The 27,600-nt window shown below is 33.9% G+C and overlaps 1 protein-coding gene across 2 annotated transcripts in view; it reads right to left on the bottom strand.

Annotated features, from left to right (window-relative positions):
* Positions 1-27,600, bottom strand: part of LOC134534762 (zinc finger protein on ecdysone puffs) — a 66,954-nt gene that overhangs the window by 8,653 nt on the left and 30,701 nt on the right. For both annotated transcript variants that reach the window (XM_063373301.1, XM_063373302.1), the window contains exons 6-9: positions 25,884-25,979; positions 25,699-25,800; positions 22,962-23,108; positions 21,973-22,074 (exon numbers count right to left, since the gene is read on the bottom strand). In XM_063373301.1, coding sequence (XP_063229371.1) covers positions 21,973-22,074; positions 22,962-23,108; positions 25,699-25,800; positions 25,884-25,979 — 447 coding nt within the window. The remainder of the gene's footprint in view (positions 1-21,972; positions 22,075-22,961; positions 23,109-25,698; positions 25,801-25,883; positions 25,980-27,600) is intronic.

Raw genomic sequence — 27,600 nt, 5'->3', positions numbered from 1 at the left:
TTAGGAGATATCGAATTTTTAAATTTCAGCACAAAACCAGCGCATTCCTGTGGCGTGGGTGCACCATTGTTTCTTGTTTACGTACGAGTATCTGTGTTTTTTTTTATTGGATAATGATGTCACGTGATTGTTCGTGATAGGCCAGAATTCAAATGAACTAATACGTGATTATTTAGTTCAATTATTGTTTAAAACGGTGTTTAATTACCGCCTCCAACTTAGGTGAGTTTTTAACGTTTCTAATTTTAAAGTCTTATTTGTTATTTTGATATTGTTGCGCAAGTAATAAGTAACAAAATAATTTACGTGAGTTGTTACTGTACATCCTTTGTTACGGGTTTGTTAGGTAAGGTCAGTTACATTATAAATAATTAAAACTAAAGAATAATTAAAATTAATTCACATTATTTTTAATATCACCTTAGTTTGAAAGTATTTATAATGTAACTGACCTGATCTAATCGACCATTTTAGTTTACTGTTCACCCTCTGTCCGGGTTTGTTTGGTCAGGTCAGTTACATTATAAATATTTTAAAACTAAACAGCCATTAAAATTAATTCACAAAATAATTTTTAATGTCGGCTTTGTTTGAAAGTATTAATAATGTAACTGACCTGACCTAATCAACCATTTTATTAATTACGCATTCACGATTCACGTATACACGAACACGGAAAAATAACAAAAATGGCGCCGCTCGAATGTTTCCACAGGTCTTGTATTGCAAAAATAAAAAATTCGATATCTCCTAAAGTATTTGGAATTTCTTATCTCCGCCGCTTTTAATGAAAAGAGGAAGTTGAAGAGCATATGATAAAGGTATTTTCGGATTTTTAACATTTTTTTTTGCAAATACCGCTCAACTACATATGATGAAATTTAAAAATTCGATATCTCCTAAAGTATTTGGAATTTCTTACCTCCGCCACTTTGAATGAAAAGAGGAAGTTGAAGAGCATAAAATAAAGGTATTTTCGGATTTTTAACATTTTTTTTCGGAAATACCGCCCAAGTAAATATTTACCAATTTTGCCGACATAATGCACATTTATCTCAAATATTTTCATATAATTACAAGTATTTTCACAAAACGTCTATTCTGGATCACATTAACGTTTTTCTCCCCAATATGCTACTTCATTGTCCACTGTTCATAATATAAACAAGTCGTAATCGAGTGGCCTCGGTAGGCTACGTGTAGCCAGAAATGGTGCTCAGTTTGGTGAAAATAAAAAATAGTTTTCCCTGCATAGTTAAAGAATGGGCGAACGCGTGTACATTTAATAAGTTATCAAAATTAAACATAAATTACCGCCACACAAATACGTATGTACATTATAGCAGCAAATTCAATATTTTTACGTCTCATTTTTATCGTTCACGTTTCGGACATTTTGATCGAGTAAGGTTTTTAAGACTACCACTAGATAGAACTCTGTGGACTAAATTTTTCCATAGAAAGTAAGAAATTTTCGTTCCAGCTTTAGCAACTGCGATACTAAATGATACGTAGTGATCTTTGATGCGCCAGACTCGTTATTTTTCGTTTATTTACTTTTGACGGTAAAAAGAATTTCGTGTTATTAAGCTGCAAATGTGCTTCAATAAGAAATACGTACATAAAATGTGTGAAAAACGCGTTAAAAAACGTAAGGCATTATCTGTGCGAGATAAAGTGGACATTATTAAAAAGGTAGATTCCAACCCCACTGTCCCGCACGTGTTAATATCAAAGGAACTGGGAATTGCAACATCCACATTAAATACAATATTAAACAAGCTGAACAATCTTCTTTCTCAAGCTGCGAATACGTCACAGAGTATTAAACGCCTGAAAAAAGGAAAATACGCCGATGTCGAAGAACCATTAATAGAAAGTTTGTACATGTGTAAAGTATTAAAAATAATATCTGCATTTGCTCATAAAACTGTTGCTTTGAGTATTTTCATTCGTTCTTTTCTTGGCTTAGGCCTATGTGTAGTTAAGATTATGCTTTTGAGTATGTATTGCCAATATAAAAGTTTTCCCAGATATAAAGTTTCCCCTCTATAGTGAACATATAAACTACTCCCTTCAGATTCATTATAACAGGGTTCTACTGTAGTATGATAGCAGTTAAAATGTTTGAAATTGGTCTACTATTCAGCTGTATACACCAGCCCTTCATAGAAACGCTACTCTATTTGTGCAGTTTTGAAGTAATTACGGCATTATTTGAAGTAGCACTCTTTTCTTTTACGCAAATTTCTATTTCCATACATGCACAATGGCAACAGCACTTGTGTAGCATTAAATACAATGCAAAAAAATTGATATGATGAATAAAATTTTTTTTCTCAATGTTTATATTATTCCATCTCATATGACAGCAGAGATGCCAACCTTGTGGAGTGCCTGTCAGTAGTGAGTAACATTTGGCATAATAAAGAATGAAAAAGAAGGGGGGGGGGGGGGGGGCCCTCCCCCGGTAAAATTTTGTTTAGTAAGTGCAAAATGGCGCTATTTAAACCATTTTCCTGGTAGAAATACCAATATTATTTTCTGAAATAGGAGACTGGGGAGGGTTGATACCGTATTTGAAGAAATAATGTCTGCTAAACACATAAAACAATCAAAACACGGCCATAAATCCGTGTAAGATCTCCGATACTGCTGATTCGGTAGCCCGCTATATTTCTTCGAACTTGAAGGCTCGCACATATTTTCAGTGATAGAACTTTTACGTTTTGACATTTTCTGTCATTATATCACAATTAACACGCCAAATGTAGTGTAGCATACACACGGAATCAACACACATAACCGACACACCGGAAAATAACAAAGCAAAACGAAACGGCATAGATATATTGAGTCATTACTGGAAACTTGAAAATAAAATGTTACGAAACGTGAGTCTAGGGCATTTAATTCACAAGTGTGACATCACACATGCATATAATCTATGGAACCATGAACACAACATACCGCATATTGCTGCGACGTGATGTAAACAAACCAAAAAACCATAAAATGCATTAAATCCGTAGTTTTAACCTACCATCTGTATTGCCGTAGTCAAGTAACGAAAATCGTAGAAACTACGGAAAATCTGTAGTACTTGGCATCTCTGTGACAGCAGCAGTTCTGGAGAGAAAAGCCAGAAGCTTTCAGGGCTAGTTTATCTCATGCCTACTAGGATGCGCTAATGGCAAATCATGACAAACCCAGATTTATTAAATAAAAGTGTCAGGAATTATGTTCTAATAATAGAAAACATTTAGTTAATGATTTATAAAATCTCATTAGAATTTAAATGTATCTACTATATTAATAACATTATTATTTTGTAACTCAAAAATGTTGAAAGAGTCTCTTAGGAATTATGTAAACAATGCTGTCCGTGATTTTTTAAAATTTAATGTTAGGTAGTTATTCTCAAAATGTTACTCAAAATTTATTTAAATGTAATTAAAATGTATTTAGACACATATCAGTACACCAATCCTTCACTTAGCATGACAAATGCATTCCTAAAAATGTTCATGTTATTCAAAATTGCATATTCTGAATAATTAGTCTCCATAAATAGTCAGACTTTTTACTTAATGTTTTCCAAAATGTGTCACACCATTTATTTTTATACGCCTATCATTGAATAGTTTGTATGACCAATATTACACTGCGTAACGGGAGATAGGTGAATTCTTTTTCATTGCACCATTCATACAGTTACAGCCAGAAATTGCTTTGTGTTTGTGAGTGCAAGTTCACTGCCAGTGGCTGGATTGACGTATATCATGCCTGTTCTGTGACTTGGTGACAATGGTACAGCCCAGCGGCATATAAGCAGACGTAAAAACATTTGGTCCTTTATACTCCCTAGTCGAAACTGAACTTGCCATAGTTGATGTTTGAACAACAGCCGATAGCATAGTCAGACCTGTGCACGCATCTCTTCCCCCCTCATATAGCTAACAGTATGCAACGGTACATCTGTTGTATACTGAACAGAAGCAGATTTTGTGGCATCATGCAGGACTTTTTTTTGCCTGTAGGAATTTCGCTTAACTGATATTTACTGACATGCTATTCAAGTCTAGGGCAGTAAAATTAACATAATGCTAATTGAATTTGTGTAATCTGAAGATGTGCTAAGTAAGGGATTGGTGTACACCTATCCCTCACTTAGCATGACTAATTCTTTCCTAAAAATTCTCATGTTATTTGAAATTGCGTATTCTGAAGCATTAGTTTCCATAAATAGCAAGACTAATTTATTTAATGTGTTCCAAAACTGTGTACGAAAATATACTTTACGTAATTAAAAGCGTAGAATAACACTCAACGATTAATTGCCACAACATTAATCTTTATATAACTCCCATCGCACTTTGTATGACAAATAAGACACAGCGTAACGGGAGAAACGTGGTTATGTACTTTATCATCAGTCGGCTGGCTGACTTGCCCGCCCGGGCGTGACCAACTCACGTCGCGTACCTTTCCAAACCATCCTTTACTGACAGTGGAACCGATATTACTGTCCAGATCATTACATTTTAATTTTTTCAAAAATTAAAGTTCTTATCGTGTTTTTTTCGCATAATCGTCGCACATTTTATACTAAAATCAAGTTTCAAAAGTAGGGGTGGATTTTTATGTGAAATTTTTTTTTGTTAGGTAAAGTTATTCATAAAAACAAAACCCATCCATGGAAAGTACGTTTACGTATTTAAAAAGTAGAGTATAAAAAAGCACGCCAAACAATTTTAATTAATAAGTCATGCAACATAAACCTTTCTTCAACTTTAAATAGAAAAACAAAATCTGTGACCCAAATGCCAGCCTGAACTATAGTAATAGTACACACCACGACAGAGTACGGGCCGTCAAAAGTAGGTAGTAAACTCGGCACAAGACAGAGAGCACGTGTTGTATGCGATCGTGAGATATCACTAAGGATGGGAAAAAATGGTGTAACGATTTTTCCGCGAATTTCCGCGAAAAAAACGTGAAAAAAGATTTTTATAACTATAAAACGTGAAATTCTGAAAATCTCCGTTGAAATATGAATTATTTGCGACTTTATAAAAGATTATGTGCGCGATGTCACAAAATACAATATTCACACATTAGGTTGGAAATACCACTTTTTAAAACATCTTAGCTGCCTTTTAGTGTCTTCCATTTGCCAGAAACATTACGCCTATCAATTCAGAAAATTACCCATTGCAGTACTTATTCAGCCGGCAGCCTGCATATTTACACACAGCAGTCCTTACTCCTTCCCCTTCGCTTTACAATAGAATACAACATAATTTATCCGTTTATTAAATTTTTCATTGCTTTACTCCGCTGCTTAATTAGTTCTTTTCGAATACCTGGTACCGAAAAAATGTTATATAATGTTTTTGTAAACATTTATTACGCCATCCTGAATTCTGAACTCAATATTCGTTTGTTTTCGTTGACGCCAGATTTCAACGGAAGACAATTGAATGCGCTAGTAGCAGCGAGCACAGCGATAGTACACGTACCAACGTACCAATTTTTCGTTAGCAAAACAACGCGTGACGTGTGTTATCTTTCGGGATACCTAGTTAATTTGCAGTGTTCATTAATATTCTATACTTTTGCAAATGTTTACACGGGCAGGCAGTTTAAGTAAAACCAGGGACTGGAAGTAACGCGCTACTAGTAACGGCGTTATTTGTAACAGTTACTTTTTATGGTAACGATCGTGGTAACGCAATATATTAAGTTTTCAGTAACTGTAACTGTAACTGAATTACATTTTTCTGCCTTAAAGTAACGATAATTGTCGTTACTTCTTGCGTTACATTTTTTAAATGTATTTCTTATTGAACGAACAACGATTTGTTGATTTTTTCAATCCCAGAACGAAAATCCCGACAAGCATACTATTTGCAATGTTATTGCTTGTACTTGTAAAACTGCTGTTGGCTAGCCTGCGCTCGTATTTTTATTGTCATTTATTTAATATTTGCTACATGCGGGTTTACTGCTGTGCTGTTTAATTAATTAACCTACCTGTGCACATGCGCGAAAGCAATGACATAATCTAATGAAGCGAGAAGCCCAGAAAGCAGTCCAGAATTTTCGTTGCCGTGGCCTTCATATTCTAATTTTTTCGAAGTTCGGTCGAGTAATAAAAATAACCTTATTGTGAAGTGCTTATTGTGTGGTGCTGCGAACAATTTTGTAGTGTGAACTAATTACTCAATGTAATTTAAGACCTATTTAAATTTTTTCAGTTGAAAGAAACATATATCTTTACTAATCACAATATGTTTTATTAGCTTTTAATTATAACAATTTTACGTATCACATTTTTAGTTTTTCACAAAGTAACTGTTAAAGTAACTTACAGTTACTTTTCTCAGAACTGTAACTGTAACTGGTTTATTTTCAGTAGTGTAACTTGTAGTTGTAACAGGGTTACATTTCCAATGGAGTATTTGTAACTGTAACTGAGTTACTTTTTAAAAGTAACTTTCCGGTCCCTGAGTAAAACCAGAATCCTTGTAGGTTTAGACTTATTTACTGCTAGGCCCAATATAGCGATGCCAAAATTTAAAGCATCTTGCTTATCGCGGACGACGGAATTTAAACCGGAAGGGCTGTACGTTCCCAACAACATTTTGTTCTGCAAATGGTGCAATTGCCGAGTTGATTACGAGAGAAGGGACACTGTTGTCAAACATGTTGCTAGTAAGCATCATATGAAAGTGAGGTTAGATGCAGAGGGCACAAGCAGTGGCAGCAAACGTCTTGCAACACTAGAAGTCGCAAAATTCTGTGATTATAATGTAAACTAGCTTCGCTGAACATACACAAGGATGACATATTTACAGCAATTTGGTTAATTTGTTTTAAGACTTATTTTAACATTTATTTTTTTTCAAAACCACATTAAAACTTATTTCATGCAAAATACAATTCATTAAAGTTTATAGGGGAAAGAAATGAAACTGAACTTTGATTTTCACGTTTACTTCACCAAGATTTTTATTCATTGGCATATGATTTACCGTGGCAGGTGGCACAAAAAAAAAGTAGGTTTGTTTACAATGGCAAACGAAGCTACAGTGATCACAAGCAGTAACATTTAATAAGTAAAATTCACATTTTCTTTTAACTTTTAATTGTTCCACCTAAACTTTTCTATTTGTTTACTATTAAATGCAGTGCTTTTGCAATGTAAGTTGCAGGAAATGCTTTCACTTATAGTGGGAAAGTAGGTAACGCATTGATGTTAGGTTGACCTGGGGCAAATTGTCATTAATTAGTCCTTTTGTGGGAAGGCCAAGTGAGGGCCTGCTTGTAGGGTGGTTTCATAGTAAAAATTGGTGCCACGGTTTGGAAAGGGCACATGGACGTATGATGTAGCCCATGTGGGAGCGAGATTCAGACCCTCTTAGTTTCAAGTACCACTTTGGCCTTCACTGAGCGTCTGGCACGCTATAGTAATAAACGCAGTGGTCTCTTAGGGCATCGGGCATCCCACATGCCGCCGTTCTGTAGGTGTTCACATGTGGACTAGCAAATAAAAAAAAGAGACAATTTAACTTTCATGTCCAGATTTATTTAGATCCCACTATTTAAACACACGTCTGCATACATACCGGCAGTACTAATGCCACAAAGGAGTGGTTAGGTGCGAGATGGGAAAGCAAAAGTACCGGAGTCTGACTAGGCTTAAGGGGGCGAAGCCCCGATCGTCAGCATTTATGCTATAGATAAAAAGCTGATTCAAGTAAAAAAAAAAAAAATCATCACTGTAATTCATAAATCTTGGTTATGTAAAAATGAGATTCTACTGTACGTTAAAATTTATAAATAAACTTCCAACTTCTTTATATTTTCTTACGTTGTGTAGAAAATGTATTTTGCAAATTTACAAAAGCAATGTAAAAAAAATTGTCGCGTTCGATTCCCTAACCCATTGTTTACTGAATCCTACGATTCTAGTGGAATCCGCGGAACCAACAGATTCCAGAATCAGAATCAACCCATCACTATTTAACAGCATCTTTTTCCTCAATAATAACGTATTTGAATATTGCCTCAATAATAACGTATTTGAATATTGAATTTTTATCTTGAAGCGTTAGCTGTATGGTTATTGCTATAAACAATTCTGAACAGGATACCACCTATGGCAACTTAGCTTCCATCATTCGCTTAAATAATTGGCATGTTATTAGGATAGGCTTGAATTAGAGAGATATCAAAATAATAATATATAGTAATTTTTTTATTATATCCCATTTTATTGACACTTAAAGAAGCATGAGAAGAGCACAGTGTTTTTAATGTTAGTTGGCACTTTTATGCAATATGGGAAGAAATTTCCTTTATCTTAAATAAATTTTCTTACGTTGCATAATAATTTCCTACTTTTCTGAAGTGTATTTGTTATATATCACCTCTCAAAGTAACACCTTAATTCTTTCCAGGAAGACAGTGCTCTAATCAATATTGTTTTCCACAAGAGTGTTTGCAAATCAAAATAATTAGTTTTTCACTCATGCAAGTGTGCTTGCTGACTGCGAAATTAATCAAGACACTACTCCTGTTAAAATAAATTTACAGTACACTTATCCCTCACTTAGCATGTCTTCAGATTGCACCGATTCATTTAGTGCGATGTTAATTTTACTGTCCCGGTCTTGAATAGCACGTCAGTAAATTTCAGTTAGCGTGAAATCTCCGCAGGCAAAAAAAAAGTCTGGCACAACGCCACAAAGTCTGTTTCAACTTCTGTAAACAACAGATGTGCCATGGGATATAATTAGCCAAACAAGGGGGGGGGGGGGGGGGGGGGGGGAAGATATGCGCGCGCAGGTTATTGGCTGTTATACAAACATCAGTTATGGCAAGTTAAATAGCGATTATGGAGTGTAAAGGACCAAATGTTTTTACGTCTGTGCGTATGCCGCCGTGCTGTACCGTTGTCACCTGGCAACAAACCGGGCCATGAACTCAAGTCTAGCCAGTGGCAGGGAATCCACACAAATGAACGCAACGTCTGCCCATTCAGCTGTCGGTAACTGTGCGTGCTTGATCACTCATAATCCATAGTTTTCAAGTATTTGAGACAAAACTAGAAGTATTACGGTGTGCAGATTGTCATGAAGGTAACTCTTATGTTGGTCACACTTAAGTCTTAAGCAAGTCAACTGTGCACACAATTTTCTTTTAAAGACGTTTTTAAACTTTATAACCTATATTAGTCTGCAACGCTGTGGTGTACCGTTTATAAAATTGTAGCCAGCGCTAGTTGGCATCATTCATGTTTGGTTATGTTGCTTCCTATATAGAGCATGCATATGTAGTTGAATATCGATGGTGATATCTAGTGATGGGAAAAAGCTGTGTTATTTTTGTGCCAATTTCGTTTCAATAATCAGCAATTGCGGTGTTTTGTGTTTTTATAGGAAAACATTTTTTAAAATTATATTTTAAAAAAATAAAAGTTTTTATTACTGGTACTTACGACATTTTCTTCAAAAGTTTAAAGCACCGTACTGATCACAAATTTAGAACAAAATTTATTTGTGCACTCTTACGTTTCTATTATTCTGATTACGAACAATTAAAAATTAAGAAATGAATGCTGTATGTACAAAAGTTTTGTTACAATAAAAGTGGTTAAACTTTAGTCATGTTAACGCTACACACTTCAGGTCTAGTTGAAATTAATCATTGTCCGAATTTCAGCATTTTCTGGTAACAGCCTGCGGCGCCGGTCACTTACTACGAGTGAATAATGTGAGAAGGACCTTTGCTTGTAGGCAGCCACAAAGCCTTCAAACAAACTGAAGCAAAATGTGGGTGGTCTGTTTTCAGAGAGCACATAAGGGTTACCATGTCTATGTCCGAACAATATGGTCTTCCCAGCTCTTCCACAATTACATTCTTCATGGCATGGTATCCTTCTAAAAATGTCTGCAGTTCCATTTGCTTGATGACAGGAATGTTGTGCATATAACTTTGCAACATTTCATTGGAAGGAGTTTGCTGAGTTATTTTTCTAGGATTCAGTAATGAACACATGCTTGAAAAAAAATTTCCTGCTGCTTTCAGAAAGGATACTTGTTCCGCCTTAAGCTTAAGTGAAAGACTCTTCAATAAACGGACAATACATTCACCAAACTGCTCAACTTGCCCTACACTTAACAGCTGCATTTTGCTCACCAAATCATCAAGTTTACAGATAAATATGTGTGATGTTGTGTAAGCAGAACCTTCCAGGAATGTGATTAGTTCAGACAGTTGTCTGCAGTGGACTGAAACAAATTCAGCTTCAATTTTTATTTGAACCACCTCTGCAGCAGTGCGGTCCTTTAACCAGCTTATGCCACTATTCTCCGATTCCAAGCTGCCATCAATGTTTTCAAAATATTCCACTATGTTATCAAAGTACTCAGAAAGGTAAGTGACAGAATGGAACCAAGAATTCCATCTTGTCAAAACTGGTTCATGAAAAGCCCTGACTTTGCCACTGGATGTTCCATATATTTCTGACAAGAATACCAAGTAGAGGTTTCTTCTCCTTCTGCTGTTAAGAAATGCCTTCTTAACCTTAGATACTGCCTTGTTAAGAAGCGGCAGTGTACTTTGGAAGGTGTTGCCTACTAAATATGCAACTTATGTGCCCAACACTGCACATAAACAGCTTCTACCTACAATCCACTCAGTGTGGTGAAACACTTGTTCATGTAAGGAGCAGAATCACTTACTATGGCTTTCACTGAATTGTAATCAATGTTGTACTTGTTCAATGTGTCCAGAACTGCTTTAGAACATGTTGCATGGTTTGCTGCATCAAGAACAATGGATGCCACTAACTTTGTGTTTTGGCTACTAGCAGGTTCTAATTTTTTGAAAAGGATGTTGAAAACACATGCCCCTCCTTTATCCGTAGTTTCATCACATAGCAGACATATATTGACCCTTTCAAATTCATCTTTTAACTGTGCTTCCACTTTCTCCCCCAATTTTGGAACATATGTTCTCCTAAGGGAACTGGCTGTAGGAATATCTCCCCCATCCTTTACATTTTTATTAATCCAACCACGTAATTGGGTGTTGTCTAATTTCTGGAGTGGTATGTTGGCAGATATAAAAGCCTCGGTTGTATACAAAATCAATCTCTCTCAGTCCTTTCTTACTTTTTCCCCGACTTTTGCGACTTCTAGTGTTGCAAGACGTTTGCTGCCACTGCTTGTGCCCTCTGCATCTAACCTCACTTTCATATGATGCTTACTAGCAACATGTTTGACAACAGTGTCCCTTCTCTCGTAATCAACTCGGCAATTGCACCATTTGCAGAACAAAATGTTGTTGGAAACGTACAGCCCTTCCGGTTTAAATTCCGTCGTCCGCGATAAGCAAGATGCTTTAAATTTTGGCATCGCTATATTGGGCCTAGCAGTAAATAAGTCTAAACCTACAAGGATTCTGGTTTTACTTAAACTGCCTGCCCGTGTAAACATTTGCAAAAGTATAGAATATTAATGAACACTGCAAATTAACTAGGTATCCCGAAAGATAACACACGTCACGCGTTGTTTTGCTAACGAAAAATTGGTACGTTGGTACGTGTACTATCGCTGTGCTCGCTGCTACTAGCGCATTCAATTGTCTTCCGTTGAAATCTGGCGTCAACGAAAACAAACGAATATTGAGTTCAGAATTCAGGATGGCGTAATAAATGTTTACAAAAACATTATATAACATTTTTTCGGTACCAGGTATTCGAAAAGAACTAATTAAGCAGCGGAGTAAAGCAATGAAAAATTTAATAAACGGATAAATTATGTTGTATTCTATTGTAAAGCGAAGGGGAAGGAGTAAGGACTGCTGTGTGTAAATATGCAGGCTGCCGGCTGAATAAGTACTGCAATGGGTAATTTTCTGAATTGATAGGCGTAATGTTTCTGGCAAATGGAAGACACTAAAAGGCAGCTAAGATGTTTTAAAAAGTGGTATTTCCAACCTAATGTGTGAATATTGTATTTTGTGACATCGCGCACATAATCTTTTATAAAGTCGCAAATAATTCATATTTCAACGGAGATTTTCAGAATTTCACGTTTTATAGTTATAAAAATCTTTTTTCACGTTTTTTTCGCGGAAAAATCGTTACACCATTTTTTCCCATCCTTAGTGATATCTCACGATCGCATACAACACGTGTTCTCTGTCTTGTGCCGAGTTTACTACCTACTTTTGACGGCCCGTACTCTGTCGTGGTGTGTACTATTACTATAGTTCAGGCTGGCATTTGGGTCACAGATTTTGTTTTTCTATTTAAAGTTGAAGAAAGGTTTATGTTGCATGACTTATTAATTAAAATTGTTTGGCGTGCTTTTTTATACTCTACTTTTTAAATACGTAAACGTACTTTCCATGGATGGGTTTTGTTTTTATGAATAACTTTACCTAACAAAAAAAAAATTTCACATAAAAATCCACCCCTACTTTTGAAACTTGATTTTAGTATAAAATGTGCGACGATTATGCGAAAAAAACACGATAAGAACTTTAATTTTTGAAAAAATTAAAATGTAATGATCTGGACAGTAATATCGGTTCCACTGTCAGTAAAGGATGGTTTGGAAAGGTACGCGACGTGAGTTGGTCACGCCCGGGCGGGCAAGTCAGCCAGCCGACTGATGATAATAAAGTACATAACCACGTTTCTCCCATTACGCTGTGTCTTATTTGTTATCACTGAAACTTACTGACAGATTTTTTTTACAAACAAAATTTGCTTATTGTAACTCAGCATTTATCACACCATTACTTTCACTACTAAACTGGCCAGCGATGAACTCTGTTCTATGGTCCTTTGATTTCTTTTGTGGCATTCCGTATTGCAGTGACATCACAGATCCTTAAGTCCACTGACAATGTTGAGTATCGAATTACACACAGTGCACTTTGCCTGGTAATCACTGCTCCCTGGCTTTATCAATTCTAGTTGGTTTTCCCATTCTAGTTTATACTTCTGCTTAAACAGATTTTTTTTGCTTATAATGGTATGTTGGCAGATATAAAAGCCTCGGTTGTATACAAAATAAATCTCTCTCTGTCCTTTCTTACTTTTGAATCATTTTTGAAAGACACTAGGCAGCACTGAATTTCCAAACATTGCTATGGAAATGTTTGTAACTTTTTCTATTACATAAACAATCACTTAGCTGTGTTTATTCAATAGAATTGTTTCCAATAAAAAAATGAAATGAATTGAATGTTAAGGCACAATTATTTGTAAAGTCTAAATAAAATTACAGTAGAACCCTGTTATAATGTTCCTGCATATAATGTTTTCCTGCTTATAATGTCATATTTTTAAAGTCCCAATATTTCCCCCATAAGGACAATGTATTTATTTCCTGCATATAACGTTCATAAATAGTGTAATTTCCTGCTTATAATGTTTGCTTTCTAATATTCAATAAATAGGGAAAAAATGTTTTAAAACCAAATTATTCCAACACTTACGATAAAAAGTTTCCTTTATGTATGTTTATGTTTACAATCACTGCCATACAATACACAAAGTTTGTTTGAATACAATTTTATGCAATATACTGAAGGTACACAATGTTCATAGTTACGTATCAGTTGGCACCCTTAGTCAACTCTTCTCTTCCTTGCCATTTCAGTGGGTAATTAGATGCACGTACATAGTCCTACGATATTTAAGTTGCCAACCATTGAGCGAGGGCATAACTAAAAGTATTTTCTATTGCTTACAAATAATTTTTTTTTTTCATTCATACGTAGGAATCCCAAAATTAATTATTTTCAGGTGGCGAAGGAGTAGACGTTCTCACTCTTAATGTTGTCATCATGAATCGTGAGACAATTTTACAAAAAATGTGGCAGTGTATCTTTAAAGACAAACAAAATTTAATCAGGGAACAAGACGAAGTTTAAAAATTGTTGGCTTGTTTCATAAAATTCATGTATCAAGTATACTGAGTCCAATGGGACAAAGCTCGAACATTAAGTTCTAAATTGAGATTTCCTGCTTATAACGTTTTCCTGCTTATAATGTTTTTTTCTTGTGCTCCCTTGAAAAACATTATAACAGGGTTCTACTGTACTTAACAATATCTCACAAAAAAAAAAAAAAAAAAGCAAGGGGGGGGGGGGGGGGGGGAAAGGACATTTTGAGATGCTTTAACAGGTACATCCCTTTCTTACTCAAGAACAGACTAGTGAAGTTCTAGTTAATAAATAAAAAACATAATCACTAACTTATTTATATTTGTGTTGTGTAATTGTTTCTTATTTTTTCAATCATAGTGTGAGAATAATTTATGTTTACATTTCCCTCTTTTCACATTTTCCCGCTTTTTACAAATTTTTGTCCAGTTACCTAACAATTTGTAAAACTGAGGTTCTACTGTAATTTATTTTGGATCAGTATTTAATTAAGATTGAAAATAAAATTCTTAACCTAACTATACAAGCATTTTTTTACAATAAATAAATATATGTCAATATGTGACAGTGTATGATTTGTAAACTTTCTAAGTTATAACATTATTTCCAATTTACATCTTAAGACATCTTTGATTGTAGGCAGTGTTCAATCACTTGTTTCGTCTAACTGAATGCATATAATTAAAAGGCAAAATTTATGCTAGACATTCAAGGTGGAAATAACTAAAGGTAATGAACAGGATTTTTAAATTATGTAAGCAAATAGTATAATATTAATTTGTGCACGAAAAATGAAACTTAATGCAATTACATTTTTGAATTCACAAAATATTTTTCTGTATATTATTCTGTTGAATGTCTTCATAAAATTTCTTTAAGGAATCAGAATTGGATTAGAAGAAAAGAACCTTTAATTTAAGAATCGGGAATGGAATTGGAATTAAAATATTTCAAGAATCGGCCTGTCATTATTTTTAAGACATATTGGAGAATATGAAAACATTTTTCTGTTATCTGGATAATATTTATTCACTATAATGACCAATTCCAATAGCATGTTAATGCAATTATAATTTGAGGTTAATGCTACTCTGCATAATGATCCAGAAAATTTTCACGAACCGCAAATTACCGTGAAATCCATTGCAATCTATTTTACGAAGAATTGAATCTTTTTTTAAAATGCTATATTCCCAAATTAGTGATTGAATTAGTTAATATTTACATATTTAAACCCTAGTTATTCAAGATTTTTTCATTGTTAACTTCAGCCAGGTAAATTCCATTTTACTTCAGCAATGTTATAAAAACAATTTTTGCTAATTTCACCTGGAATCTTAAACCATTATTTACGTTTTTTATATATATTTTTGAGACGCAACTTCTATTTTGTTACAGACATATACAGCAAGTAAGCTGCTACTGTATCACATAATGTTAGTTGATTGTGACTTTTGATTTATGCGCAGCTGAAACTATGATTACTCCTTTTAATGCCCATCTTAATGGGGTGTCTATGTTTTATGATAAGTTCAGTGGTTATTGACTGCCGCCCAACCCATTTCTGATGTGTATGACGAAAAAATTACTAATAATAATTTGTTTTCAAGTTTGGAATGACAAATATGCTGTGGTTTGAATTGCTTACGTGATTTATTCCGTTATTGTTTAGCAAGAAGTAGCAATAAAATAAACTTAAAACTTTTTATATTTGTGGCATGCTAAAACATCACTTATTATCCATGTTTTTTATTATGAAGTTCCATAAACATTTATATTAAACAAATGATTAAATAGCAGTGAACATTTTTATATGATAAACTTACGAGGTATACCATGTCAAATATTCGCACAGGCCTAATAATGAGCCAATGTAAATTGTTTATTGTAAAATTTTTAAAGACTGCAAACATAAGCAAGCTATTACTTTTTTTGTATTTATATTACTGCTAGTTTAAAAAAATAAATCCTTTTCAGTTCATCTTAGGTTATCTTTCTTTTGAATTACTTTTGTAAACGCATACCTGCCAACTTTTTAGTTTGGTCATCAAGAAAACTTTTAAATTGGGAAAATGTATCGTAAATCAAATGCGGCAATTTTTTACATGCTTTATGTGCAATTATTTTCTATTTTTCTATTCCATTTGGTTTCTGCTAATTTACTAATGACATGAAGGGCATATCAATGGCCTAGAATGAAAACCTCATACAGTCAATATTGTAAATGTACTGGGAAACTAAACCTATCCAGAATGTGCCAATTTACACAGCATGCATATGAAAAGCAAAATGATCAAGTACAAAACAAAAGCAATAGTATTCACTAAACAAGATTACTTAGACATACCTTGCTATATCACATGTTTGTTACATATTTCAGTCATCTCCTGATTATCATCCTTGATGCAATTTTAAGACTTAGAATGTGCAGTAGTTGCCTTCTTTGCTTTACCTAATAAATCTGAGGTAAATCTTTGTTCATAACAAACACAATTCCTTGATTTTAACACAGAAATAGACTGCAAAGTTTTAGATGACATGGAGGACCTAAATTGGGTTCTGTTTATTTTACCATACTGAAAATGCGCTCACATTCTGAATTACTGTGGGGGATTGACAGAATTGATAGCATTTGACAGTCTGTTATACTTCAGGAAGCCATCTACTCCACGAACTCTTGATAATTCAGCCCACTTGACATCAACAGGGCCTGCTTTCGTCACTTCCAACCCTGTATGTGCATTAGTGGTGAAAAAGCTATCAATATTCTTATTTTCTTCCTCAGAAAGCACGTTTTTCCTATGCTTAGGACACTTAACGTGTGTAGTTATGTCGGACCTACCTCCATGAGCAATACTAAAATCACACCGGAACACTGTGCAAAACACAAAAGTTTCTCCTTTTTGCGATTTCAGAATACACGAGAATTCGTTGTTATACGCAGCACGGTAAGTCTGAATATATTTCTTTCTGGCTAGCTTACTCATGGTTCCCATCACGTAAATACAAACGGAAAAAAAAAAAAAAAACTGTTGCACAGCACTACATTGGAACTACGAACAATAGTCAGCCATTTTGGACATAATATAAGGAACAAGGAACAGACCAAGGAGGTAGGGCTGACGTCACAATTGTGGTCCGTTCCTCCATTTAAGGAAGCACTTTTTCGTTGCGTTAAGTGAAAAAAAGGGGAAAACCAGTCCAAACCATATACAAATAACTATCTCTTGTTTTGTTTTCATTCCGCCTTCCGTCGGTGCGTCGGTAACATGGCCGGTACAGTAAAAGTTGGCAGATATACATGGCCGGTACAGTGAACGGTAATAAACCACCACGCAAAAATTAATCCGGAAGATATTAAAGACGCCTGTAAAACCGTAAAATAGTATTAAAATCCGTAAAACTTACGAACAATACGTAAAAGTTGGCAGGTATGTAAACGGAAACTAAAATACATGAGCATTTGCATTGCATGCTTTTGGGTTATTTTTAACAAATATGTATTTTATCCTGTATCGGTTCACAATAGTTGTATCGGCACAATCGCAGCTGGTTACGTTGAGCCTGTGTAGTGCATACACACATCTAATATCAATAGCTCACCGATTGCATGCAAAGAGTGCACTCAATATGTGGCGAATAAACTACATTTAATAGCCCACACTTTTTCGTGGTTAGTGTGTATGATGACTATAGTTATGGGTACGCTATGTTAGTTCCACAAAGGTTCAGGCCAGGTTAAAGTATGAAATTAAGTGTAAACAAAATTTTTTGTTGAATGACTAATTAATTTTCATTGATTAGCGTGTTTTTGTATACTCTTTATGATTAAATGCATTTTTGAAGCAATGGTTTTGTAGTTATAAACAAATTAACCTTAACATAAAATGTGCAACGATTATGAGATAAAACATAGTATACCTGTGAAAAAATGTTTATCCATTTATCTATGATTATTGCTTTTGTTTCAGAATTTTCATACGATATTGTGGTGTTGCTTTCGTAAAATTTCTGGGGATAGGCAATATGAACTAGTATAAAATATTTCCTGCCTTTGTTATAATGAACAAAAAACATAAGGTGTCACCAGATCGGGCTCAGTTTAAGCAGAAGTATAAACTAGAATGGGAAAACCAACTAGAATGGATAAAGCCAGGGAGCAGTGATTACCAGGCAAAGTGCACTGTGTGTAATTCGATACTCAACATTGTCAGTGGACTTAAGGATCTGTGATGTCACTGCAATATGGAATGCCACAAAAGAAATCAAAGGACCATAGAACAGAGTTCATCGCTGGCCAGTTTAGTAGTGAAAGTAATGGTGTGGTTAATGCTGAGTTACAATAAGCAAATTTTGTTAGTAAAAAAAATCTGTCAGTAAGTTTCAGTGATAACTTTCCTAAATTAGCGCCAAATTTGTTACCAGATAGTGACATACAAAAAACTTTAATTTTGATTGCACAACAGCCAGCATTATCCTCTTGTGAAGAAATTGTGAACAAAATGAGAACTTCACTCTTTACTCTTTTAATTGATGAGTCTGACATAACAGTTCATAGACAAATGATTATCATTTCTCACAGAGCAGCAAGTAGAAACACCCTTCTACAAAGTGTTTTTGAAAGCAAAGCAACTGGTGAAAATCTAACATTGTGAGCAGCTCATTTCAAGAAAATGAAATACTTTGGAAGAATTGTCTAAGCATGTCTTCCGATTGTGCAAATGCAGTGATTGGGGTGTTCAACACTGTGCTTTCAAGAGTAAGGGGACAGCAAGAGAACATATGGTTTCTTCATTGCACTATGTTGCACATCTGGCTGCATCACATGCACGTGTGGTACAACCTAATATGTGCACAAGATGTTTATTCTTTCTTCAAAACATTTGTAATACGACACAATGAATATAGACATGTACAACAGATTTTGGAGATAAACCAACATAAGATTTTGGGCCTATGTTTCACCAAATAGCTGGCCATGCTTCAGTGTGTGAATTGTCTACTTGAGCAATGGCCAGCTTTGACAGAATATTTTGATTTTTTTTAAATCAGTTTGGAATTGGTTCAACGAATCAGAACAACATGCATTCAAGTTCGGCCAAATTGTACTTTCTTTTCCTTCAAGCAGTTCTTGCAAGATTTGCCAAGTTAAATGAATTTTCCAAAATTAAAACCTACACAAATTGTACTGATATGTGTACTGCTGCGACAAACAATTGCCAGTTTGTTCAGTTTGATGTTGTACAGTAAAGTAATCTGACCTGAATCAATTTCGAACAAAATCAACTGTCTGATGCTTTCCTATTCATTGGTCATTCAGCTCATACATTCCTAGCAGAAAACAAAATATCCTCATTCGAACAAGTGGAATTTTTCAATAACATAAGGAAGTTTATTGAAACTGGAACCAAAGAGCTGTATCGCTACATGATCATGTTCTTCAAAACATAGATGTTTTTGACCCAGCCAAGAAAGAGTGTTGAGAATAGGTAGAGGTACTCGAATTTCCTTAATGACGAAATCGCAAAATTTTACTAACGATTTTGGAACTTAATTCTAAACACTTACAAATGTGTTTCCAAACGCCTATTTTGATTTTACAGTATTTCGTTTCTAAGAAATAACCTGAGATGCCACGAAATTCATTACTATTCACGATATTCTTGTTGTTTCGCGAAATGTCAGAATTTTAACGCGATATGAATATTAAGTTTCACAATAATACTTATGCCGCAAAACGTATTCGTTTAGTAAACAAAAACATCGTAAGCCATCTTTATTATGAGATGCGCCATAGATAAGTTGAAACAAAATAAAGACCAAACACTCGGCCTGAAAGCGGCAACCATTTATCAGCGATCATAGCGGGATGTGGATGAAGTTAGCCGTTTGGCCATATTCGTTTCCGTTGCAGAGATACTTATCTCTGTTCCGTTGTTGTATTGTTTGTAAATAATAACAGAGAGGTTATGGGATTTTAACGTTGCAATACGCCGTCATATGAAATGACCAAATGAGGTTTGAAAAGATCCTACGTTCCATGTAAATAGGTAAATGTGAATGAAAATAGGTAGTTGCGGTTTGTTTTGTTTGAAGTTTACTTGATACTTCACAATGCCTAAGGTCGTATCAGTGTTTGAACGAGCTAAAGAATACAAGCATGAAGGATTCATTGTTTTTAATAAAGAAAAGCAGATAATGATGTGTAAATTTTGCAATACGGTAGTAGATTGGAAAAGGAAAGATACTTGTGAAAAACACTGCAAACAGCGAGCATCTCATTTGGAGAAGAAAAAAAGTCAAACATCACCACCAGGTTGTGGAGTCAAAAGGCATGTGACACTCGAGGATAATATTGTTCTCCATACACGAGCAAAGGAAATTAAAGTCAAATTTGCAAGCTATACAGTGCATGCATTTGTTCTGCAAATATTCCCCTAGAGAAGCTAGATCACCCAGCTATGAGGGAATGGTTAAATGAATACATGAAAGGTTAGTCAAGGAAATGTGTTAAGGTTCTAACGTCCTAATAAACACAATTTGATGGGAAAGAGGCCGGAACGTGTAGTACAACAAAATTATAATAAATTAAAAAAAAACCTTTCAGCCTGAAATTTTACATGTACTATAATCATTGTAACTAAATAATTTTTTAGGGAACCCTACTAAACTATTTGGCCAAAGTGGCCAATTCTCCTGACAGGAAAAAAATTAATTCTATAAAGTTTTGTTCAGGAACATAGCATAGGCCTATTTAATACTCAAAATGTTTGAATACATAAACACAGACTGTAAAATTCTAGACACTATTTGTGATGTAATATTTAAGTAATGTGTATATAATCTACTAGATAACATTTCCACTTCTGTAAGGCTTACGCAGGAATCTAGTGATTGCTGTATCAAGTATCATGTACAGCTTTGTGTGTGCATCATGAAATTAAATAATTAGTAGAACAAATGCACTCATTTAACAATTTTTTTTTTTTACCGAAATACACCACAGAAATACATTTTTTTTTTAAAACCGAAATATAGCACTGAAATCCTAAAATTTATTTACCGAAATCAGGAAGTTTTATTTACCATTTTTCATGGGCTCTAAGAATAGGTGAAAGTGAAAATCTGGCCAAACCTTTCCCAAATATCATTCCTAATTATGAATACGATTCCTTGAATTCTGAGTATTTTGCTTTTTCACTCGTGGTTTTATCTGCATCAGACATTCAGCCTACAGACACTATTGATGTTTTCTGGCACAAAGTGTCCAAGTGTGAGAGAAATGGCAAACCACATTTTCAAACACTCTGCAAGTTAACAAAGCAATGTTGATTCTCCCTCAAAGTAATGCCTGTGTAAAGAGCACATTCAGCCAATTGAAACTCATCAAAACAGCACAAGGTCATCTTTGCAGTCACAAATGCTAATTGCTTTGATGCAAATTTCTGTTAGAGAGAGAGAAAAAAAAAGGGTGAATTAAAACCCAATCTTCAGATGAGGAAGAAAGCAAGAAATTTTAAAAAGTGATTCAGTTGATTTGTGAAAGACAGCATTATTTCAACTAAATATAGCAGTCACAACTGTCGTGTATTACTCCACAACGAAAACGCAAATAAACACGTCAGCTTCATGACTACAATTTATTGGGTAGAAATAAATTTATGGATTTTTGTATTGTTTCAAAAATAAGTTAAATTTTAAATTATAAAGATGTCTTGTCTATTTTAATTGAGCTATTTTTAGTTTACCAGTCTTTTAGCAACAAAAACAAGTCAATTTTTGGTAAGGTTCCTGGGTAAAATTTTGGTGTAGAATATATTTTATTTAGATAGCCAGGATTTTCCAAGATTTTAAGTGTTGAGTCCAGGATTTAAGTGAGAAACAATCGCAGCCTTGCACTATAGTTACTTCATCAAATACAAATCTTCTTTTTCGAGTTCCAAATTAAAAATTTATACCCAAATCTAAAGAAAAATTAATACGTAGTTAAAATGTTTTTACCTTCAGATGATATGGTGTTAACTTATGATGATCCCATTCAACACGAGTAGGGAATTCTTTTGCACATGGCAAACACCGGGGATGCAGGAAACTTTTTAATTGCTGAAAAACAGTACACAAGGAATTAGAATATAATATTAAAAGTGACTACAGTTACAAATAAAACACAGGGCTACTTAAAAATTATTTTCTATCCCTCTATTGAAACCAATAATCAGCAAACTTTGAGTATCATAAAAACCAAGTGTATAAAAGAACTTGTCTACATGAATGTAACAGTAACACACTTATTCTTATTAAAGATTCAATACTGATATGTACAGATTATTTAGTAAAACTGCTACTACGCCATTTTGTTCAAAATAAAACATTATAAATTCAGCAAGCACAAAATTAAATTTCTGTATTATAAATGAAAGCAGAAATGTTTTTGTAGCTTGAAATGCACAGAAAATTGTATATCAATTAAAAAAAAAAAAAAAAACTTTTTCAACATTAGGCCTACAATTTTAAACACAAATTTACCACTCCTAAAAATTATATCGCTGAAGCTAATATGTAATCATAATTCATTTTTATCTTCCTTAAATAAATCACAGTATTCACATGATCTTTATTAGGTAACATAACTTAACTCTACAAACTTAATGGTTCAAGTTTATTAACAATAACACAATTTGCTCTGTTGTCAGCATAAAAGCATTGTAATTCAACATGGATTATCACGAACCACAACAGATAACAGGGCATAATAGTAAATAGGTCTGGCACTAACCAAGCATTATAATATGCTAGAGTTAAAAGTTGCCAAAAGCAACAGCTAAATTTGTTCTATACATATGTTTTAAACTGAAAGATTACCTTAAATTACAGATAAAAAATTATCTAAAATAAGTTATCAATTAATTCTAAGCTCGACATAAAAAAACTACTAATAAATCAAACATTAGTTTAATGATATTGCTTATCATAAAAAATTCAAACAATACCTGATGCTTCTCCTGCTTGCGATGTGTGACTAAGCTTCCGAAGAAAGACAAGTCGCACATGGTGCAGAACTCCTGAACACCAAGATGGAACTTCTTGCCCTGACGCTTCATTCTGTCCATCTCAATCTCCCGCTGTTGTTCTGCTACCTGCAATATGAAACATAACATTTATAACATTCTTTCTTTGAATGCAAAATAATTTACTTTAAATTTATTAAGATTACAATGAGCAGAAGGGTTAAACTCTCTTTATTCTGTCTCGAGCTAGACCATGTCTAAATATTTCTTTCTCATTGTTGATCATAGTCAAGTTGCACAAAGGTACTAACTAATCATGCAGTCAAACATTAAGCGTAGTCAAATTGAACAGTTTTTATATTTAAAAGAGGACTTTGTTTTTGTAAAAAATTACAGCTGGAAAGTGTTAGCAATATTTTAATACTGTTTAATTTCTAGTTTAAATGTTTCCTTTTCTAAACAAAGTGCTTATGTTATGTTATTTATTTTTTCTTAAATTTTACCTTTTACAATACAAATTCTTACAACTCTTTAAAAAATAAATAAATCATATAGTGAATATAGTGAATCAATCTAAGATTGCATTAAATATTTGTTATTAAGTTTTCACTGTGACCACTTTTAACAACCAGAGAGATTTTATGCATTACTTAATTCCATAATAAACATTTAAAAGTAATGCGAGGCTTTTAACCAACAACAAATATTTGTGGTAATGGAATACCCACAAATGGTCAAATGTTAAAAGAGAAAGCTGAACAAACAGCGCATGACTTAAGTATGTCATATATATATATATTTTTTTTTTAATGTAGCAACTGATCTTTACTATTTCCTTTTTAAGAAGCTTTCCCTGTTTAAAAGTTTTTATCAATCAGTCCCTTGAAAAATGTCATAACTAGGGATGGGTCGGTACCGGTTCTCAGTATTTTAACCGGCACAGAGAACCGCAGCTAAAATTTCGGTGCCAGTACCGGTACCGGCAGTATAGCAAAACCCTTTACGAAAATAGTCCTTCACTACAACTTAACTGCAGCATGAAATGGCTCAACTCACGTCCAATCCACATATGAATTATATTTTTGGACTTCTGTGGAATAATATTCATCTCTAACTATAAAATAAATTACACGTGAAAATATTTAATGTTCTCGTCACATCTGTAAACAAAGTACGTTATACAATCAAAACATAACAGTTGAAGGTGCCATAGATGTATGTAGTTCATAGATGTGTGCAACTCTATAACGTGCCTCACCAGAGATGTAAGAACAGAAATTCGCCATGTTTGTTTCAATTTATTTTTAAAAATAGGTAGTTAATTGAGTCGTTGACATGTAAGTAAGGGTGTATAAAGAACAATTAAAAGTGCAAAATTCCACAGAATATTTGTTTAATAGAATTAATGATTGATTCAAATTTTGCATTACAATTTTCGGCATTCTAAAATTTTATGCTTTTTGTGCAGTGCTTTCTACTGTAAGTTCACTGCATCTGCAGCCATCTAGTATAATGGCTAGTAACGTTCTTTTTTAGGTAAACACGATTGCTTTGAAGGGGGGAGTTTTTTTTTTTTTTTTTTAGTAAAGTGGTGTATGGATGTGTAGATGTATTTTAATATTGGCTGGCCAAACGAAATGCTTGTGGACACTTCTAAAATATAATTATTCTGGCCAAATAGAACAAATTGTGTAACAAATGGCATCAGAAGTGTGGCAGTAATTTACTGTTGACTGTGCAAACAAACTGAATTCAATGTAGGCAATAAGTTTGATGGACAATTTAATATTTTAATACTTTGAAAGTTCACCATCATTGTATTTATTTCCATTATTGTAACATTTTCTTTTTATTCCTATGTTTTAAAGGAGGGTGTATGTAGATTTCTTGAGGTAATTACTAGATTGATATAGTAAATTTTAGTTTTATTAAGTGTTCTCTATATTATTTCGAATTTTTTTATTAATATTACATTTTTAATAGGTTGTGTGTTTACTGTAGCTTGAAACTGCTTTTTTTTTTGTAGCCAAAACAATAAATAGTTTATTACTTAAAACACCTCATAAATAATGTGTGAATAATATTTATTTTATTGTTTAAGTCAGAACCGAGAACCGATTTTTAAGAACCGGTACCGAACCGAGAAAAAACAGGAATTGACCCATCACTAGTCATAACAGAGTTTTACTGTATATCTAAAAAAATATTTTTAAACAAATAAAATATTATATAAATTAATAAAATTAGTAAACGGTCAATTTTTTTAAATTATTAAAAACTTAGTAACAGTGAGAATCAAAACCAGAGCATCTGGGCGGCAAGCAAGAACATTACCACCTAGGCCATTGCAACGTTGGCCGGAGTGAAATTTATCTAGTTTATACACGTACTTATATTTTCAGAAGTGTTTTTTCTCAGAATTGGCTGGTGAATGCGCTATTTTATTTTAAGGGTGAACACCCTAAAGGTATGCTACCAATACACTGAGTCTCATCCAGAAGTGAAGTTCCCACTTTGTGCCTTCACCTTGTTAAAGTCTCAATGCGAATGCTGACTGTACGCTCATCTAAAAGTTTAGTTCAAGTATGACATTATCTAAGAATGAGTTTATTTTAAGAAACTTAACGCAAAAGTTTATTAAGGCTTGCATAACTATGACAACAATAAAAAATATTAACTGTCAAAACAAAACAATAACATCTTTCCAACTAACACCTACCTTTTGTTCATGTCTCATGAGCTCAACTTTTATCTTGTAGCTCTCTTCTAACTTTTCCATCATGAGAACATGAGTTCTGCCTTTAAGATGATTTTCAAATGACTGAAACACAAACACATTTCACTTTAACTGAAAGATTATTTGAAAGACATAATGTACACACATCACATTCAAACTGTACTTACATGGCCATCCCACATGTGCTTCTTGCATACATGGCAATAAAAGAGGACACTTGGGATACCAGCATACTTAGAATCTTCATCTTCGTCATCATCATACTGAAACAAGTTCAATTTTCCATAATGCCACACAGTTAAGCTACAGCCAACACACACTGCATTACCTACCATCATGTAACCAAGTCCTTGCGGCCCGAATGCAGAGCTGCCAACCTCAAATCACACCGATCAGTAATGACAATTATATGAAAAAAGTATGCGTAAATCATGCACGATAAATTTTTCCTAGGGAATTATGACAAGATAAAACAAGGACAATAATATGCAAAAAAATGAAAAATATAGGCCTATGTATATGAATACAATGCAAATTAATGAATCAAGAAAAAAAAAAAAAAACTATTTGAACAATACAATCATCTGAATATGTAAGAAATGTCAATAATTTTATAGGAAATTTTGAATCTTCAATACAAAGTATTCAAAGTTAAACTTTTGAATAACTTGTCTTTTTATTTGCTTCTTGTATCCTGATTGGATAAGAACAGTCATGTAAACAAACAACAGAAGACAAACAAAATAAATTGTAAACAATAACTATGTTCGTTACTTTAGTTTCTTCAGATATAACGAAAAAACGACGATATAGATTTATTGCTCGTCATGGCTATAACATGTTCCGCATGTTTCTTTGATTCAATGTGCCGTCTTATAGTCATCCCTTCCTTGATGTGCAATCAAAAAATCACACGTGCATACATTACAAATGCATGGCGTTCCGAAACATTTGAAGACGACAAGCATGGCCATTCTTTTGAATAGTTAGGTCAAAAATTCTGAAGAATTGCGTTCACACCCCCCCCCCCCCCCCCCGAGATACACATTGTTCTTTCACACGCTTCATTTCTACAACCGGCACTGAAGAACACTATCGAAAAACATAACAAATTTTCACGTCTGTAGACAAGTCAAAAACACTTTGATGAAAAAAATGGCTTTCAAGAAATAAATTAAAACAACACAGGTTAGCCAAAGTACCGTACAAAAATTATCGTGATGTAAGTAGCCAACAAACGAAAAGTCCGAGAATATGTACTAGTTGTATCGTACAACAGACGTAATACCATCCCATTATCTCAAAACATGAGAATTAATCTACTTATTTCGACAGTACATGCGCACACTTACTAGTTCCGTTATTTGCGCAACCATGTAATATATTCGAACAGCGTTCACGAAACATGCACACCAGAAACAGAATTTTTTTCCGTCACTGTGCAGCACAAAGCCAGGTTTCCGTAATAAACAAGCAATTTTCCGTAATTCCGTGTTAAATCCGCAATGGTTGGCAGCTCTGCGAATGGGACACCATCAGTGAGCGGAGGTTTATATTTACACAAAATACTAAAGATTTTGAAAAAAGAATTGTGAAAAATCAGAATTCTGAAGACCAGGGTAATTCCTTAATTCATTTTCTATTTTATTTGAAACATACTAAAATAATCAGGATCAGTATTACCACCTATGAATGGTCAATTATGACTATCAGGTAAGCTCAGACTGGCAGCCGCCATTAAATAATATGTCCTACAAAATGCAATAAACTTGTTTGATATAATCGGTAAATAAAATTTGCAAAAAAAAAAAAGTAAACAGTATAAAAATAGGAAATTAAAATCATAAGAATGTGTAAGTAATTTTTTTTTATCAAAACACTATT

The sequence above is a fragment of the Bacillus rossius genome, chromosome 8 (assembly GCF_032445375.1).
Source record: "Bacillus rossius redtenbacheri isolate Brsri chromosome 8, Brsri_v3, whole genome shotgun sequence".
NCBI classification, from domain to species: domain Eukaryota; kingdom Metazoa; phylum Arthropoda; class Insecta; order Phasmatodea; family Bacillidae; genus Bacillus; species Bacillus rossius.
The sequence above is the reverse complement of the archived record's forward strand: the minus strand, read 5'-3'. Positions and strand labels throughout refer to the sequence as shown.